The 17151-nt window shown below is 38.7% G+C and overlaps 2 protein-coding genes across 2 annotated transcripts; one reads left to right on the top strand and one right to left on the bottom strand.

The window, feature by feature from the left end:
• Positions 1-5748: 5748 nt before the first annotated feature.
• Positions 5749-11022, top strand: cd79b (CD79b molecule, immunoglobulin-associated beta). Its single transcript, XM_024006746.2, has 5 exons — positions 5749-5915; positions 6603-6914; positions 7199-7317; positions 7639-7692; positions 10022-11022. Exons 1-5 carry the CDS (start codon positions 5852-5854, stop codon positions 10118-10120), a joined length of 648 nt encoding a protein of 215 aa, XP_023862514.1. The 5' UTR covers positions 5749-5851; the 3' UTR covers positions 10121-11022.
• Positions 11023-11058: 36 nt separating this feature from the next.
• On the bottom strand, positions 11059-16918 carry LOC111977360 (interferon a3-like). The gene is made up of 5 exons (XM_024006747.3): positions 14434-16918; positions 14201-14275; positions 13842-13988; positions 13340-13417; positions 11059-11394 (listed from the first exon to the last, which is right to left on the bottom strand). Exons 1-5 carry the CDS (start codon positions 14569-14571, stop codon positions 11296-11298), a joined length of 537 nt encoding a protein of 178 aa, XP_023862515.1. The 5' UTR covers positions 14572-16918; the 3' UTR covers positions 11059-11295.
• Between the last annotated feature and the right edge of the window lie 233 nt (positions 16919-17151).

Raw genomic sequence — 17151 nt, 5'->3', positions numbered from 1 at the left:
TATTTAATACATTTTAGAATAAGGCTGTAATGTAACAAAATGTGGAAAAAGTCAAGGGGTCTGAATACTTTCCGAATGCACTGTGTGTATATATAGTACCAGTCAAAAGTTTGGACACAACTACTTATTCAAGGGTTTTGTGATTGCCAAGAAACTGAAGATCTCGTACAACGCTGTGTACTACTCCCTTCACAGAACAGTGCAAACTGGCTCTAACCAGAATTGAAAGAGGAGTGGGAGTTCCTGGTGCACAACTGAGCTAGAGGACAAGTACATTAGAGTGTCTAGTTTGAGAAACAGACGCCTCACAAGTCCTCAACTGGCAGCTTCCTTAAACCGTACCCGCAAAACACCAGTCTCAACGTCAACAGTGAAGAGACGACTCAGGGATCCTGGCCTTCCAGGCAGAGTTCCTCTGTCCAGTGTCTGTGTTCTTTTTCCCATCTTAATCTTTTCTTTTTATTGGGCAGTCTGAGATATGGCTTTTTCTTTTCAACTCTGCCTAGAAGGCCAGCATCCCAGAGTTGCCTCTTCACTGTTGATATTGAGACTATTTGTGGAATTCCCGCAAAACACCAAACTTTTAACAAGGCACACCTGTTAATTGAAATGCATTCCAGAGGAATACCTCATGAAGCTGGCTGAGAGAATGCCAAGAGTGTGCAATGCTGTCATCAAGGCAAAGGGTGGCTACTTGGAAGAATCTCAAATATAAAATATATTTTGATTTGTTTAACACTTTTTTGGTTACTACATGATTCCATGTGTGTTATTTCATAGTTATTCTACAATGTAGAAAATAGTAAAAATATAGAAAAACCCTTGAATGAGTAGGTGTGTCCAAACTTTCACTGGTACTGAATATATAAACGGTGCATTCGTAAAGTATTCAGACCCCTTGACTTTTTCCACATTTTGTTACATTACAGCCTTATCCTAGAATTTATAAAATCGTTTTTCCCCCTGTAATGTAAACATTTTGGAAAAAGTGAAGGTCTGAATACTTTCTAAATGCACGATATACACACTACATGACCAAAGTGTGTGGACACCTGCTCATCGAACATTTCATATGGAGTTGGTCCCCCCTTTGCTGCTATAACAGCCTCCACTATCCTTGGAAGGCATTCGACTAGATGCTGGAACATTCCTACGGGGACTTGCTTCCATTCAGCCAAAAGAGTATTAGTGAGGTCGGGCACTGATGTTGGGTGATTAGGCCTGGCTCGCAGTCTGCGTTCAAATTTATACTAAAGGTGTTCGATAAGGTTGAGGTTAGGGCTCTTTGCAGGCCAGTTAAGTTCTTCCACACCGATCTCGACAAACCATTTCTGTATGGACCTTGCTTTGTGCATGGGGGCATTGTCATGCTGAAACAGGAAAGTGCCTTCCCCAAACTGTTGCCACAAAGTTGGAAGCACAGAATCATCTAGATTGTAGCAATACGATTTCCCTTCACTGGAACTAAGGGGCATATCCCGAACCATGAAAAACATCCCCAGACAATTATTCCTCCTCCACCAAACTTTACAGTTGGTGGCACTATGCATTCGGGCAGGTAGCATTCTCCTGGCATCCGCCAAACCCAGATTTGTCCGTCAGACTGCCAGATGGTGAAGCGTGATTCATCACTCCAGAGAACGGATTTCCACTGCTCCCGAGTCCAATTGCAGCGAGTTTTACACCGCTCCAGCCGATGCTTGGCATTGCACATGGTGATCTTAGGCTTGTATGTGGCTGCTCGGCCATGGAAACCCATTTCACGAAGCTCCCGACGAACAGTTTTTGTGTTGATGTTGCTTCCAGAGGCTGTTTGGAACTAGGTAGTGAGTGTTGCAACCGAGGACAGACGATTTTTACTCACTACTCGATTCAGCCTTCGGCGGTCCCGTTCTGTAAGCTTGTGTGACATACCACTTCCCAGCTGAGCCGTTGTTGCTCCTAAAAGTTTCCACTTCACAATAACAGCACTTACAGTTAACCGGGAAAGCTCTAGCAGGGCAGACATTTTACAAACTGACTTGTTTGAAAGGTGGCATCCTATGACCGTGCCACGTTGAAAGTCACTGATCTCTTCAGTAAGGCAATGTGTGTCTATGGAGATTTCATGGCTGTGTGCTCAATTTTATACACCTGTTAGCAACGGGTGTGGCTGAAATAGCCAATCCACATACTTTTGTAGATAGAAAAAGTGTGCTGAAATAGAAGTGGGCTGTATTCATACCCATGATGCAGCAGTATTTGTGTTTCGGAGGCATAGACCTAGGCCACGACACATTTACATACTTAAAAAAAAAATCTGTGTCTGGTTATGTTTCGTCACTATGTTTCTGGTGCTTTGTGCATTCTTACTAAGCATAAATCTGGTACATACATGGAGCATGATTCATTGACGTAGCATTTTGCAGGCATCAGCCTGGTTCTTATCTGAGCACTGACATACATTTTTTAAAGTAAAAAACAGGGAACCATGTAAGACACTTCAGTGACTGCATCACCCCGCCCCACATGACTATTGGTGCATAGAAGCACTTTTATTTAAAGTGGATTTCATAAAAGCCTCAATACACTTTCCCCAAAAAAGCAAAAATGATCCTGTATTTCCCCTGAGAATTGTGCTAGTGACTAACACGAGTAAAGGAATCGTTATGGAGATATTGTATCGTAGATACATGAGTAATGATTCACAAACAAATTATGTGATGTGAAAATATTTAATGCAACTTTCAAATATAAATCACGGTCTGGATAATTACTCATTCATTTACAACACATTTTACAGCAATCTATCTCCAGCATCACTCAGCTTGGTCTACATCAGTGGTTCATGCATGCGCGCACAATCGCTGCACAATCATTCATGTCCAAATACCTCCTTTTGTTAGCGCGTTTAGTACACAAATCCAAACTCAGGAGGCGCGGGCAAGTCCAGGCGAAAGTTCAGACGAAAAGTTCAAAAAGTTATATTACAGTTCGTAAACACATGTCAAACAATGTATAGAATCAATCTTTAGGATGTTTTTAACATGAATCTTCAATAATGTTCCAACCGGAGAATTCCTTTGTCTTTAGAAATGCAATGGAACGCAAGTCGCTCTCACTTGTGTCGCGCGTGATCAGCTCATGGCACTCTGGCAGGCCTCTGGTTGATTCAGCTCTCATTCGCCCCCACTTCACAGTAGAAGCCTCAAACAAGGTTCTAAAGACTGTTGACATCTAGTGGAAGCCTTAGGAAGTGCAATATGACCCTTAGACACTGTATATTCGATAGGCAATGAGTTGAAAAACTTCAAACCTCAGATTTCACACTTCCTGGTTGGATTTTTCTCCGGTTTCCACCTGCCATATGAGTTCTGTTATACTCACAGACATCATTCAAACAGTTTTAGAAACTTCAGAGTGTTTTCTATCCAGTATTACTAATAATATGCATATATTAGCTTCGGGCCTGAGTAGCAGGAAGTTTACTCTAGGCACGCTTTCATCCGAACGTGAAAATGCTGCCCCCTATCCCAAAATTCAAGGCTATCTTTAAAGGCCTGCATGGTCAATCCGACGTCTGCATTGGCTGTGCAGCATTTACGGTGATAGCCTCAACAGCGCAGAGCTGTTGCGAAGGAAGTTGTCAAGGAAGTACGTTTGTGTTTATACAGGACCTTCCGCCCCCACCTACCGTCAACCAATCATGTCAATGCACAATATCTCACGTTTACCTACAGAATAATACAAAATGCTCTGAGACCAGGTTAAAACCAGCCCAACCCGCCTAGCCAGTAGCCACCCAAACTAAGCCTGAAAATATGAAATATGAAAATTATTGATGAAATCGCCAGGTTGTTCTGGCAAAGGTGCTCCGTAACAGATTGCTAAACTGTATTTTATGTGGATAATATAAATGTACTCTGCTTTTCCAAGCAAAACCGGAGAAAACGTATTAGACATTCATCCATGTTTCTCAAACATCAAATTTCTAAGTTGCCTGGAAGAATCAAATAATAAATAAGAATCAAAAGTTTGAATCCAGCATTAGAAAGATGTTTTTGACATTTTTCTTTTAAACCTATCCCAAACGTTAACCCTTACCTTAACCACCATAAGCCCCTGCCAGGTTGCAAGTTAAAATCCAGCAATACTTGCAACCTTTGGAATCAGAGGCATTAACTTCTAAATCTTAAGGTTAGGAATTAACTCTGAATGGTTACGGCAGTGGTTCCCAAACTAGGGGTCGCCTGATAGGGAATTATGGTTGCTGGAGAATTTCCACAATTCCCCCTACAAAATTAAAACATATTTTAAAATAAATATATTGTCTTTCTATCTCAAAATCATTGTAATGTAGTTAACCTTAAAAATCAAAATGAAAATGATTGAAATCTAAAAGATAAAATTAAACCAGAGAGTGCCCTTAGATCGTGGCGCTTGAATCGGAATGATTCAAGAAAATGTCCCTACACGACATATATCAAGCACTCCCATTTAATTTGTGATGTTGAGACAATGGTGCTTTCAAGACAACTGGGAACTCTGAAAAAAACTAGGTCAAATCATGTCTTCAGTGATCTTCAGGTCGGAATGGCGGATCTTTAGAAAGAGGCCCGAGTTGCCGACTTGGAATTCCGAGTTGGATGACCGTTCAAAACTATTTTTCCCGGAGTTTCCAGTTGTCTTGAACCACTGAAGTCGGAAGTCGGAGATTTCTGAGTTCCCAATTGTTTTCTACACGCATTAGAGACATTATGTCAGACTAATTTGCAGTTGACTGTCATAGCCCCACATTAAAAGTACTGTATGGTATCGTAAGTTGAGAAGACAATCAGAAATACTGGCAGAATGTTTTGCAATTGACTGCTATTGCCCAAAATATTTTTTTTAAACATTGGCTTATAATGACATACTCACAGTTGGGGGTCGCAAGAATTTCAGATATCAAAATGGGGTTGTTACCTGGGTTAAGGTAAGGGTTAAGGTTTTGGATAGGCTTAAAACAAAAATCTAAAAAAACTTTATTTTGCTGGATTCAAACTTGCAACCTTTGGAATCCGCGGCACAAACAAACATACAAAACTTATTGTCAAAAACAACCTTCTATCGCTGGATTCAAACTTTGGAATCAAAGGCAGATGTTTCACACTCTCGATCCCCCAAAACCTTCTTGTGACCACTGGCTCAGGGGGTCGGGACCCCCAGTTTGAGAACCACTGGCCTACATGTTACCGGCCCAACATGTTGCAGCAGATAATGCTAAACACACAGCACCACATTGCTTTATCATAAGGTGATGTTACATGAGGTATGGAAGGGAGGGGTATCCATTTTAAAATAGGGGCTCTGATAAGCATGGTTGAGTGCATTATGTAAAATATCAAACGCGTACACTTTATTTGAATAGACACTCTGTGGACACAAGTTGCAGAGTTAGTGTGTCACTTCAGTTTGTGGTTGGTAGTTTGCAACTTAAAGGTATAGCTCAACCAAATGACAAATTCACATTTCGTTTCCTTACCTTGTAAGCAGCCTATAGACAAGGACAATTCAGTGCAATTCACTTCACGAGTACAATTCACTCTTTGGGGTCGTTTATGTAGCCACTGCTACCATCCGCTAACGTTGGCATTTTCAAAACTAACATGTAAGTCAAACAAGATTGCAATTTTGAAATGTGGGTGAACTATCCCTTTAATTATATCCTGTCTCTTATTTGTTTGATTATCTTGAATGAGGCATGCGCAACCAAACAGTGGGCACACCCACTGATGCTGGTGTCTCTCTCCACGCTACAGTCAAGGTGCTATTTTTCTGCATAGATTATTTTGGGCTAGTACAACTTGTGCTTTTACAATCTACAGTAGTAATGTTGACCACCATGTGCTGGCTACTGGTTGGATGTTGTGGGCTCGCCTTTGTGAACCTCTCAGGTAAGAGATTAGTACACTGACTTATTTTAAGAGTGATTCCTAGCATGTGTGCTGACAAATGAGAAATACAATACTAGAGTCATCACATTACATCAAGCATTACATTTAAACTGCTCTTGAAGTTATCTTTGTATCGATATTTACAAATGTTTTATACATTGGATATTTATAACCGTTTTTTTGCAAGTATTTTTTTGTTGTTGTTGCATTGGACCACGTCTCGAGCATTGTTTCCTGCCCATCTGTGTAAAAGAGGAAGTCAAACTAACCTCACAATATATCTGTAATAAACATTTAGTTATGATCCATGTACAATTTGTTACATCCAAGATTGTTTAATCCATTGTATTATTGGTATTAGCCATTCATTTATGTTTTGTTTTTTACATTTACTTCATCGTTTTGTCATGGTAAAATAAGCAGAATATTTATTAGGCTGTTACTGTAAAACAGGCATACGGTCATTTGAAATAGCTTGGGTAGGCTTATACATTATTTCATATACTGATGTCTAACACGCTTACACATTTATATATACATTTATATATTTATTATATAAATATCTGACAACATTTGCTAATTAATCATGTTAATTTAACAGTAGTAGGTTTTATAAAATACTTCAACGCTTCCATCACCTGTCTCACTGACCAAACCTTGTGTCTCTCATCCCACACGTCTCTCCAGTGGCTTTAAACAGCACCCCACACGTCACCCAGAAGCCTCGTTTCTATGGGGTGAAGACCAATCGCAATGTGACCATATTCTGTGTGGTATCGGACCGAAACCAGTCTGCCACGGTGGAATGGTACAAGGCCCCAGAATACAACACCACGGGGAAGAAGAAGATAGAGGGGGACCGTGTCACTGTGAGGCAGAAGTGCATGTCACGAAACGCCTCGATCGAACTCAGCCGTGTAGAGACGGAGGACACTGGATTGTACTTTTGTCTGATTAACAACATCACCTGGGGGCCAGGGACAGAGCTACAAGTGTTCAGTAAGTAGACTACAGTATAGCCCAATGCAATCTCGGATGGTGACATAAAATGTTAAGAATGATTGGATGAAAATGATTTGGAATCGTTTTTGTCAATGGGATGGCATCTGTTTAAGGATATGTATTGCTTTATCAACTAGTATGATTTAAAAAAATGTATATATAATCCGCATCATTGTCATCCTCGGATTTGAAGATGGTCATAGATTGTCAAAACTCGTAATTTGCAAATTTACAAACTCTTAATTATATCTCTCTCTTTCTGTGTGTGTGTATGTATAAAGGACCCTCTAACGCTGAAAATGCAGAAAGGAGGAGCAAGCTGAAGGATGCTTTGATATTTCTCCAGGCGTTACTCTTAACGCTGTTTGCTCTMGTCCCACTGCTACGCCACCAATCCCTGGTGAGTCGCATGACACAATAAATATACATAACTGAAAACCCCAGCAAAAACAAAATTATGTATTTMAATGCATTATCTGGTGTGATTTCAATATGTTTGAATGTACCTGACACAACAAAACAAATGAAATAAAGTTATTCACATTGAATACTTACCTTCTGAACTTCGAGCTTTTCAAAAGTTTCATTATTTTTGACACAAAGGTGAGAGGGTACAGTGTGTGATACAGTATGTGTAAAAATATATGGGGCAATATGTACAATTTGATACTTGGTTTTTATTATGCAGAATTGTTTTCAGTTATCTCTAATTTTCTTTCAGTTGAAGAAGGAAGATGCAATTTATGAGGAACCTGAACATGATCACATCTATGAGGTACAGTATGTTAATGATGATAACAGGGTCTTCTGTGGTTTTTGATGAAAATGGAGCTAAAACCACCTCAATTCTCTATATGTTCTCCATACTATCTTGTATGCTGTAATGCAGTGTAACAATTTGGTTCATATTAGAAGGACAAGACTTCAGGGTTTGGGTCAATTCCGTTTTAATTCATGTCTGTTTAGGGAATGTAGGCCTATTGAAAATCAGGTTGCACCTATTTTACGATGCGAAGGTAACACTGTAAATACTATGAGTTTCTTTGGGATCCATTAAAACTTATACCACTCAGAGCCATTTGGTATCATTACCATTATTAACTACCGTAGAGTACCAGAAAGTATRRATTGTTACCACACAATTTCTCATTATGGAGTGGCTGTGCAACCTGTGTTCAGGACACGTATTCGTGTGACCCAACAACCTTACATTCTGCGCATGTTACTTTACGAGAAAAAATGTTGTGATTGAAATGCAGCCCATGCAAAACAACTGATATCTCGAGTTTTAACAGACTGATTTTTATGGGGATGTTTTTATTATGCTAATTTAATTTCCGTAGGGAATTGTTAGTTACTGTGTGGATTGTAATTAATGTACATTTTTGTAGGGGTTGATACATTTTCTGTTAGGGAAAATCAAGTTCGACATTTAAAAAAACCTTTAGAAGCCTTCAATACACTACAAGTTTCCTACATCAACAGGGTGATCAAATTAAGATCCTACACCTGTAGGTTACATCAATTGGTAGGTAATTACAGTCAGCATGTAACCAACAAAGATTTCCTCAAGTTATGTCTTAAAATAGATTCAACATAAGATGCATAAGATACACGGCACATAAACTACCGGTAGATTAATTCCAGCCCTGTTAGTTCTAAATAAAATTAAACCAGTTGAAATCGCACTCTAAATGTATTKAACTTCAGAATTGCATTGTGGGTATACGTGTACACAGCTTTATCTATGGATTATGCACCCATGAAATGGGCTATCAGCCGACTCAGTAACACCCAAAAATCACAACTCTGTAGAGTTTTTGCAAATATTAGCGTCATACTGTAGCTCTTATTGCGGGACTTTGACTGTGGCAAGTCCCCTCCCCACTTAGTCTATTATGTGTGTTGAATATTCATGGAGAGGTGATTTCCCCCAGTCAAAGTCCTGCTATAAGAGCTATGATGCTAATATTTGTGTAAACTCGACAAAGTTGTCTTCTGTGGGTGTCACTGAGTAGGTTGATACGCCATTTCATGGGTGCACAATCCATAGGTTAGYCTGTACAGTGCATCATGAATGTTCAATATGCGCAATAGACTAAGTGGAGGAGGTGATTTTCCACAGTCAAAGTCCCACATTAAGAGCCAYGGACAGAGCTACAAGTGCTCAGTAAGTATGCTACAGTATAGCCCAATGCAGTCTCGGCTGGTGACATAAAATGTTAGGAATGATTGGATGAAAATGATTTGGAATCGTTTTAGTCAATGGGACACACAGGTCAATTCACCTGCCTTCTTATTAAATACTAGTTGAATACCAGAGAAAACACCGTAAAATAGCGCTACCAAGAATCATCACTGAAGTTAAATGATATCCAAGGTTTCATTAATTGAATTGATGAATTCAAATGTCAATTCATGTTCCAAATGACCTGGACCTGGAGAAATACATCTGAGCCTAACTTTAGGCGTGATCGGCTGTCAGTGACAAACAGGAAATTGTGCTTTTCCTCACAGCTGCATGTTTCTCTCTCTCTCTCTCTCTCTCTCTCTCTCTCTCTCTCTCTCTCTCTCCTTCAGTGACTCTTTAACCACAGCTTGTTTGTTATCATTGTCATAATGTGGATAACAAAATGTTTTCATTTTAGCATTTGTCTAAGTTGGCGTTTCCTTTTTTTTTTTTTGTGCATGTTGAAAATGTTGTGTGTCGTCATTCCAGCTTACACTTCTTATTTGCTGCATTCATCTGGCCCCCAATTTTTTTTTCTATAAATGGTGGGGCATCATCTTCCTTAAGCACTGCTTCTAATTAAAATAGTAGGGAAATATTTAGGTACTACTATTGCTCTCTCGCTATACACAATCAACTTGTTGATATACCATAAAGACATACCAATAGCATAACAATCAAATTGTCATTAACAAATGGAAGTCATGTAAAAGCAGCACATTGTACATAAACTGTAGCCTACTTTTGTATGTATTTATATGAGTGTATTCATTGCATGTGCACAAAAATACATTTAGTTGTAATGTAGTAAATAGGGAATTTCCCACCTTTTTTTCCCATCCCCGCGCCATTTTTCTTTATTTGATGTATGCAGGGCTTGGAGATCGAGCATTGTGGTGGTCTGTATGAGGACATCTCAGCGTATGCTCAGCCTGGGCCAGCAGAGGCTGCTGCAGCTTGGAAGCAGGAGTGAGCCGCATCGGCGCTGAGATGGGGACTGAGCTCTCCTGTCATCCACTGCACCTCAATGCCCAGCTGCCCCGTATTCGTTAAGCGTTCAGAGTAGGATTGCTGATCTATGATCAGTTTTGCCTCATAGATGAAAATGAATAGACAAGGGGGACCTGATCAAAGATCTGCACCCCTACTCTGAGATGCAAGATGAATACGGCCCTGCACTCAAAGGCCAATGTCTCATCCATGGTGTTTCAGGACGTATCTTATGTTTAGTGATTTGTCCAGATGACCACTATTTCTTTATGTTATAGATCCATCCATATGGTTACTGTCATTTTAGAATACATGTCCGCGTGTTCTTTTCGATACCTCCTATATAAGATGCACGTAGAGGAACAGATTGATMATTCATGTTTCTAACAGCATATTTTTCTCTCATCTCAAATGTGTTCGTGTTTTCTTTTCAGTTGTGTTTGGTGTTTCTATAAAAGGAGTTTTGAGTTGGTGCTACTATTTCGATTGTTATATAATAGGGCGAATGCGACAAAGTTAGTTATTGTAATGCTTGTCTAACGAGGCTTGTCCATAGAAAGGCTTTCTCTTTTCAGCTTCTCCTGTTTCAGTTGTAAATAGTCAACCTGATCACACCCCTTCAAATTGTATCAATGTGGGTGTTTTGTTAAGTGGACATGTGGCCTGYATAAATATGTAGGCCATCCATTGCTGATTGCTAATAATGTTATACTTTTGCCTGTTCTATGATATGGCAGCATTGTAAAGTGGACTTTGCCTTTCATTTTTTTTCTTGTCTTTAGACATTTGTCTAGAGCTGTCATTTTTGCCAAAGCGTCACAATGCCTGTTTTTATTAAAACTATTACTATACCATAAAACTATTAAACAGTGATTGCCAAATCCATATGTAGTCAAAAATGCATTTAATGAAGTAGCACGTAAAAGCATACATCTACAGTAATTCTGTGTATAAAAATGTATCCAGCAATCACCCCAACAGAATAAATAAAAGTTAATAAATACCCCCATAAATAAATAGATTTAAAACCAGATTTWAAAAAAACACATTTCTATGTGGAATCAATAAATATAAATAAAAAATAAAAAAACAGGCAAAAATACATGTCACTCATACGTGACGATAAATTGTGAACATAATTATTGCGTTGCTCTGAGTTTAGATGCTGTTTTCTGTAGCTGAACCCAGAAGAACCAGCCTCCTCAGATGTGCCCTAACCTCTTTCCTGACCAGCTCCCATGCATGAGCACTGTATGCCTGCAGATTGATGACAAAGCCACAAACATATTAGCAGTTGAAAATCAGAACACCCTCATCATACAGAAGGGAACATTGCCTTTAAATTTCTATCGCACTGTAGCGCAGCTCTTTATCATTAAGGATTACATTGAGCCCTAAATTAGACAAGTACATGTTACTGCAGTGGTACAGTAGGTACATAGGTACACATTGTTAAATCTGATTGCACCATGAACAGTTTCAAGTATTTGRGAAATAAACAACAATTATTGGATGAGCGGAGGTTAGCCAAAATGAATCATGTATATATTATATTTTTGTATTTACAAATACAATGTACTTAGACTGTACTTGCCAGTGTAACTACCATTTTTAATGTATGTACAGTATATTGTTATGGACACAGAGTACCAGTCAAAAGTTTAGACACCCCTACTCATTCAAGGGTTTTTCTTTATTTGTACTATTTTCTACATTGTAGAATAATAGTGAAGACATTAAAARCATGAAATAACACATATYGAATCATGTAGTAACCAAAAAAGTGTTAAACATATCAAAATATATTTTATATTTGAGATTCTTCAAAGTAGCCACCCTTTGCCTTGATGACAGCTTTGCACACTCTTGGCATTCTCTCAACCAGCTTCATGAAGAAGTCACCTGGAATGCTTTTCCAACAGTCTCGAAGGAGTTCCCACATATGATGAGCATGTGTGGCTGCTTTTCCCTCATTCTGCGGTCCAGCTCATCCCAAACCATCTCAATTTGGTTGAGGTCAGGTGATTGTGGAGGCCAGGTCATCTGATGCAGCACTCCATTACTCTCCTTCTTGGTCAAATAGCCCTTACRCAGCCTGGAGGTGTGTTTTGGGTCATTGTCCAGTTAAAAAACAAATGATAGTGCCACTAAGTGCAAACCAGATGGGATGGCGTATTGCTACAGAATGCTGTGGAACCAAAAATCTAAAATTCGGACTCATCAGACCAAAAGACAGATTTCCATGGGTCTAATGTCCATTGCTRYTATTTRTTTGTCCAAGCAAGTCTCTTCTTATTATTGGTGTCCTTTAGTAGTGGTTTCTTTGCAGCAATTCAACCATGAAGGCCTGATTCACGCAGTGTATTCTGAACAGTTGATGTTGAGATGAGTCAGTTACTTGAACTCTGTGAAGAATTTATTTGGGCTGCAATCTGATGTACAGTTAATTGCAGATTTCTGAAGCTGGTAACTCTAATTAACTTTTCCTCTGCAGCAGAGGTGACTCTGGGTTTTCGTTTCCAGTGGCGGTCCTCATGAGAGCGAGTTTCATCCTAATGCATGCATGATGGTTTTTGCGACTGCACWGGAAGAAACGTTCAAAGTTCTTGAAATTTTCCGGATTGACTGACCTTCATGTCTTAAAGTAATGATGGACTGTCATTTCTCATTGCTTATTTGAGCTGTTCTTGACATAATGTGGACTTGGTCTTTTACCAAATAGGGATATCATCTGTATACCAACCCTATCTTGTCACACCACAKCTGATTGGCTCAAACACATTAAGAAGGAAAGAAATTCCACAAATTAACAAGATACACTTGTTAATTGAAATGCATTCCAGGTGACTACCTCATGAAGCTGGTTGAGAGAATGCCAAGAATATGCAAAGCTGTCAAGGCAAAGGGTGGCTACTTTGAAGAATCTCAAATATAAAACATATTTAGATTTGTTTAACACTTTTTTGGTTACTACATGATTCCATATGTGTTATTTAAAAGTTTTGATGTCTTCACTATTATTCTACAATGTAGAAAATAGTAAAAATAAAATAAAACCCTTGAATGAGTAGGTGTGTCCAAACTTTTTACTGGTACTGTATGTAGAAGATTATTGTTAAAACGGGATCCAATGGCTCACTGTGACCATGATGATTCATCTCATTATGGCCACATATGAAATATTATTTCAATAAATACTCACCATTCTTTTAAGGACATGGTTGTTCAGCCTCTTGAAGTACATTTGCAGATTCTTGCTATTTTTTTTCTGGGCCGTAACCTGGATTGATGATAAAAGCATGACTCAATGTTTGTATCTCCTATAAGTTATTTTCAATGRGTTGTGTTTCCCTACAAATACATTACCAATTTAAATAAAAGGSCCATTAAAGTATAACACAAGTGTGAGTAGTTTAAATCATTTGAAGAGAATAAATTGCACTATAGTTACAGTCTGTTTGTTGAATAAAAGTAACGTTCTCAAGCTAGATATTGCATTCCACCAACTCTCTGAGAGACTCAGTCCATTCATTCAAATMAACATGTGCTCATATTAAAATGTCTAACATGCATGGTCCTAGATCTGTTTTGACAACTTGATCGTRGTCAATGTCAAACTGAGTTGGCAAGACAGCACAAACATATCTTGGACCAGGCTAGAGAATGTCTATTCCAGCTGTAGAATAGGAAGATGTTATACTTACACATGACTGAAGGCCATCAGACTGACTGGTGAGAACATTGAGGAAGATCTCCACTTTCTTCTCATCCCAGACGGAGTCTAGTTCCCCATCAAACAGCTCAGCGATCTTGTCAAGGGTTTGGAGGATGAACCAAATTGTATCATCAGTCTGTAAAATGAAAGACATGAGGAAAATACTTTAACCTGATCCATACTAAATTAATTCATATTTGCCAATCAAAATAGTTAATTATGGACATACAATAATGTTGGGGTGTTCATTTTCTTGGAATGTCAGTATYTATGCTAATGCATACATCCTCTGTGCACCAGTACATCCTATGCTAAAAGTTGACTCTCTCACAAGACTGCCTAACTTACTGGTAAATCTTMAGCTTGTGTGTACAGGTCCTCTGGGAAAGGTACGTCCACACTGTCTGTAGTAAACTCCCCACCCTATGTTTAAGAGAGTAAAAAAAAKACATGATAAATACAAATTCAATGTTTACATTAATGTACAATATTCAAAATCATAGAATTTAACTTCAATTTCTGTTGGCACTATACAATTACAGCAATGGTTTAGAATAACAAAAATATAAGAATCTACTCACCATAATATTGAGTAAGTTCATTAAGGTCTCACTGTGTTGTATGAATTTGTGATCATCCATCCATCTACAGCCCATCGASAAACCATTGCACAGGGTTAGAAACAAACAAATAAGCAAAGACTTCGTAGGCCTATGCATGTTGGTAATGAAAACGAGACGTGGAGCAAAAAAAGTATATCTTTGAAATACAAAATAGGCTTATCTATGTGAAATGTAACTGTCTTGTTACTAATGTTTAGGTATACCATATTACCTGTAGGAATGCGACCTTTATAGTTTCTCAAAACGAATAGGGTGAAGCCAATACCTGTTTCACTTTCCGTACCTGCGACGGTTGGAAAACAATTAAGAGCARATATTTACCACGACATTTATATTCGTTTATGTTTTACAGTGTTTGGAAAGTCAATGTATTATTTTTAGCAATATTCACACACATCGAATAGGCTACTGTAAATGTCATACCAAGCCAACGTTGAATAGGACGCTAGGACGCATCTAAACATTTTTGAGACACTTTTTCCGATTTGCATGMCTTGAGCTGAGGCTATAAATTGCAATTGTCATTTTCTGTAAATATTAATGTAGGCTATTCAATATGATTTTAACTAGCCTATTTGTTTTATTTCATTTTGTAGCCATCGAAATTGGGCTACTTTAATGTTTGCCATTGAACAAAAATATATTTATATTAAGCCCATAACGTTATTAATTAAAAAAAACGTAGGCCTATTTAAAAAAAAAAAAAACGTAATACATCCAGCCACCCGTCAGAGTGTTCTCTCTACTACCGCATGGCAAGCGGTACCGGAGTGCCAGGTCTAGGACAAAAAGGCTTCTCAATAGTTTTTACCCCCACAAAAAGGCTTCTCAATAGTTTTTACCCCCAAGCCATAAGACTCCTGAACAGGTAATCAAACAGGTAATCAAATGGCTACCCGGACTATTTGCATTGTGTGTTTATTTTTCACTGTCTTTTTACTGTTGTTTTATTTCATTACTTACCTWTTGTTCACCTAATACCTTTTTTACSTGTTGAATTCGGCGCACATGACAAATACACTTTGATTTGAGCCTCAGGCTGTGTGACATCATGAATATCATCTGAAGCAGATCGAAAATGCATGACAACATCACTGATGATGAAATGTTTTCGTAGTCTTACTGTAGGCTACACGTGGACTTTGCATCGAAAATATGTTTGCTGACGTTGTAATAACATGATAAGAGAGAGCCCCGATTATGAAATACTGTGTAGCCTGCTGACTTTCGACACGGTGATGAGTGGGAGTAGCGTAAAACGAAACGAAACCCCAGTGCTTCACCGCGGGATTAAGAAGAAATACGTCATATTTTTTCATTGTTGTCTGAATATTATCTCACGGTGACATACTACCCTATTATTAAACTGGAAATGCTTTTGGTTAATGAAAGAGGGCTGGAATGTGTTTCTTTGGAATCATCTAGAAGGCCCACTGAAATGTTCCAGAACCCTTTCAGGTCATATAAAAACCTTTTTGGTTATAAAAACCTTTTTGGTTTTATTTGGAAAGACAGTTTCCAGCTAACTGCAATTTCTCTCCACTGATTCAAAGACAGGGTATCTGCAACTTTGCCCTTTACAACTTTAGAACTTTGACCTTCTCTTCTTCCTGATTTCTGTCAGCTCACTTTGGACTCAAACACAGCATGCAAAAAACCTCTCAGTGAGGGCTGAACAAAGTGACTGCTGAACAGCAAGAACAGCAAAATCAACCAGAGAGATTTGTTTTAGCCCGGCAGGTGGTGTGTGACTCTGTCTGGACATTACTGGGAGGTTGAGTGGAGTGGMAAAGGTGTTCTTCCATCAGTCTCAAGACATCAGCAGGTCAAGTATAGACTCTGGATTGGGAWACAATGACAAGTCCTCGAGTTTAGAGTGCAATAAGCAGAGTTACTGGTTCAGACACAGCAATATAAAGACTGTAGTGTCAGGCCACTAGTCCTCCAGAATAGGGGTGTATCTGGACCACAAGGCAGGAACTCTGTCCTATATTTACATTTTCATTTGAGTCATTTAGCAGATGCTCTTATCCAGAGCGACTTACAGTTAGTGCATTCATCAGTCCAATCAAAGCTACGGTAGACATAACATGATTTGACGTCATTTTACCTGTGGCCAATGACCTTGAGCCTTCTTGGATGGGCACTTCTAATGTAAATCTATGTCAACACCCAAGGGGGTTTAAACTGCCTAACTCTCCCTGTAGAGTCTGTGGTGACGTAGTGTCCCCATGAGTGACGGAACACTGAGCCAATCACGGTGCAACTAAAGAAGATTACCAACACTCTCTGTATTCCGTAGCTGCCCCTCCACCACAGAAAGCACGGAGCTAGACTGAAACATTTTGGAGCTGCCTTAATCGAAAAAGGTTTGTATGTGGCTTTATTAACTCACTAAACATTGTTGGCAAATTGATATGTGACATAAACTAATGCCAAAAACAGGCCATTTAAAAAAAATATATATATATATATATATATATATATATATAGTACCAGTCAAAAGTTTGGACACACCTACTCATTCAAACTCTAGTATTTCAGTGAAGAAGTCAAAACTATGAAACAACACATACGGAATCATGTAGTAACCAAAACAGTGTTAAACAAATCTAAATATATTTTATATTCTTCAAAGTAGCCACCCTTTGCCTTGATGACAGCTTTGCACACTCA

Source organism: Salvelinus sp. IW2-2015, linkage group LG18 (assembly GCF_002910315.2).
Source record: "Salvelinus sp. IW2-2015 linkage group LG18, ASM291031v2, whole genome shotgun sequence".
Classification (NCBI taxonomy): domain Eukaryota; kingdom Metazoa; phylum Chordata; class Actinopteri; order Salmoniformes; family Salmonidae; genus Salvelinus; species Salvelinus sp. IW2-2015.
The sequence above is the reverse complement of the archived record's forward strand: the minus strand, read 5'-3'. Positions and strand labels throughout refer to the sequence as shown.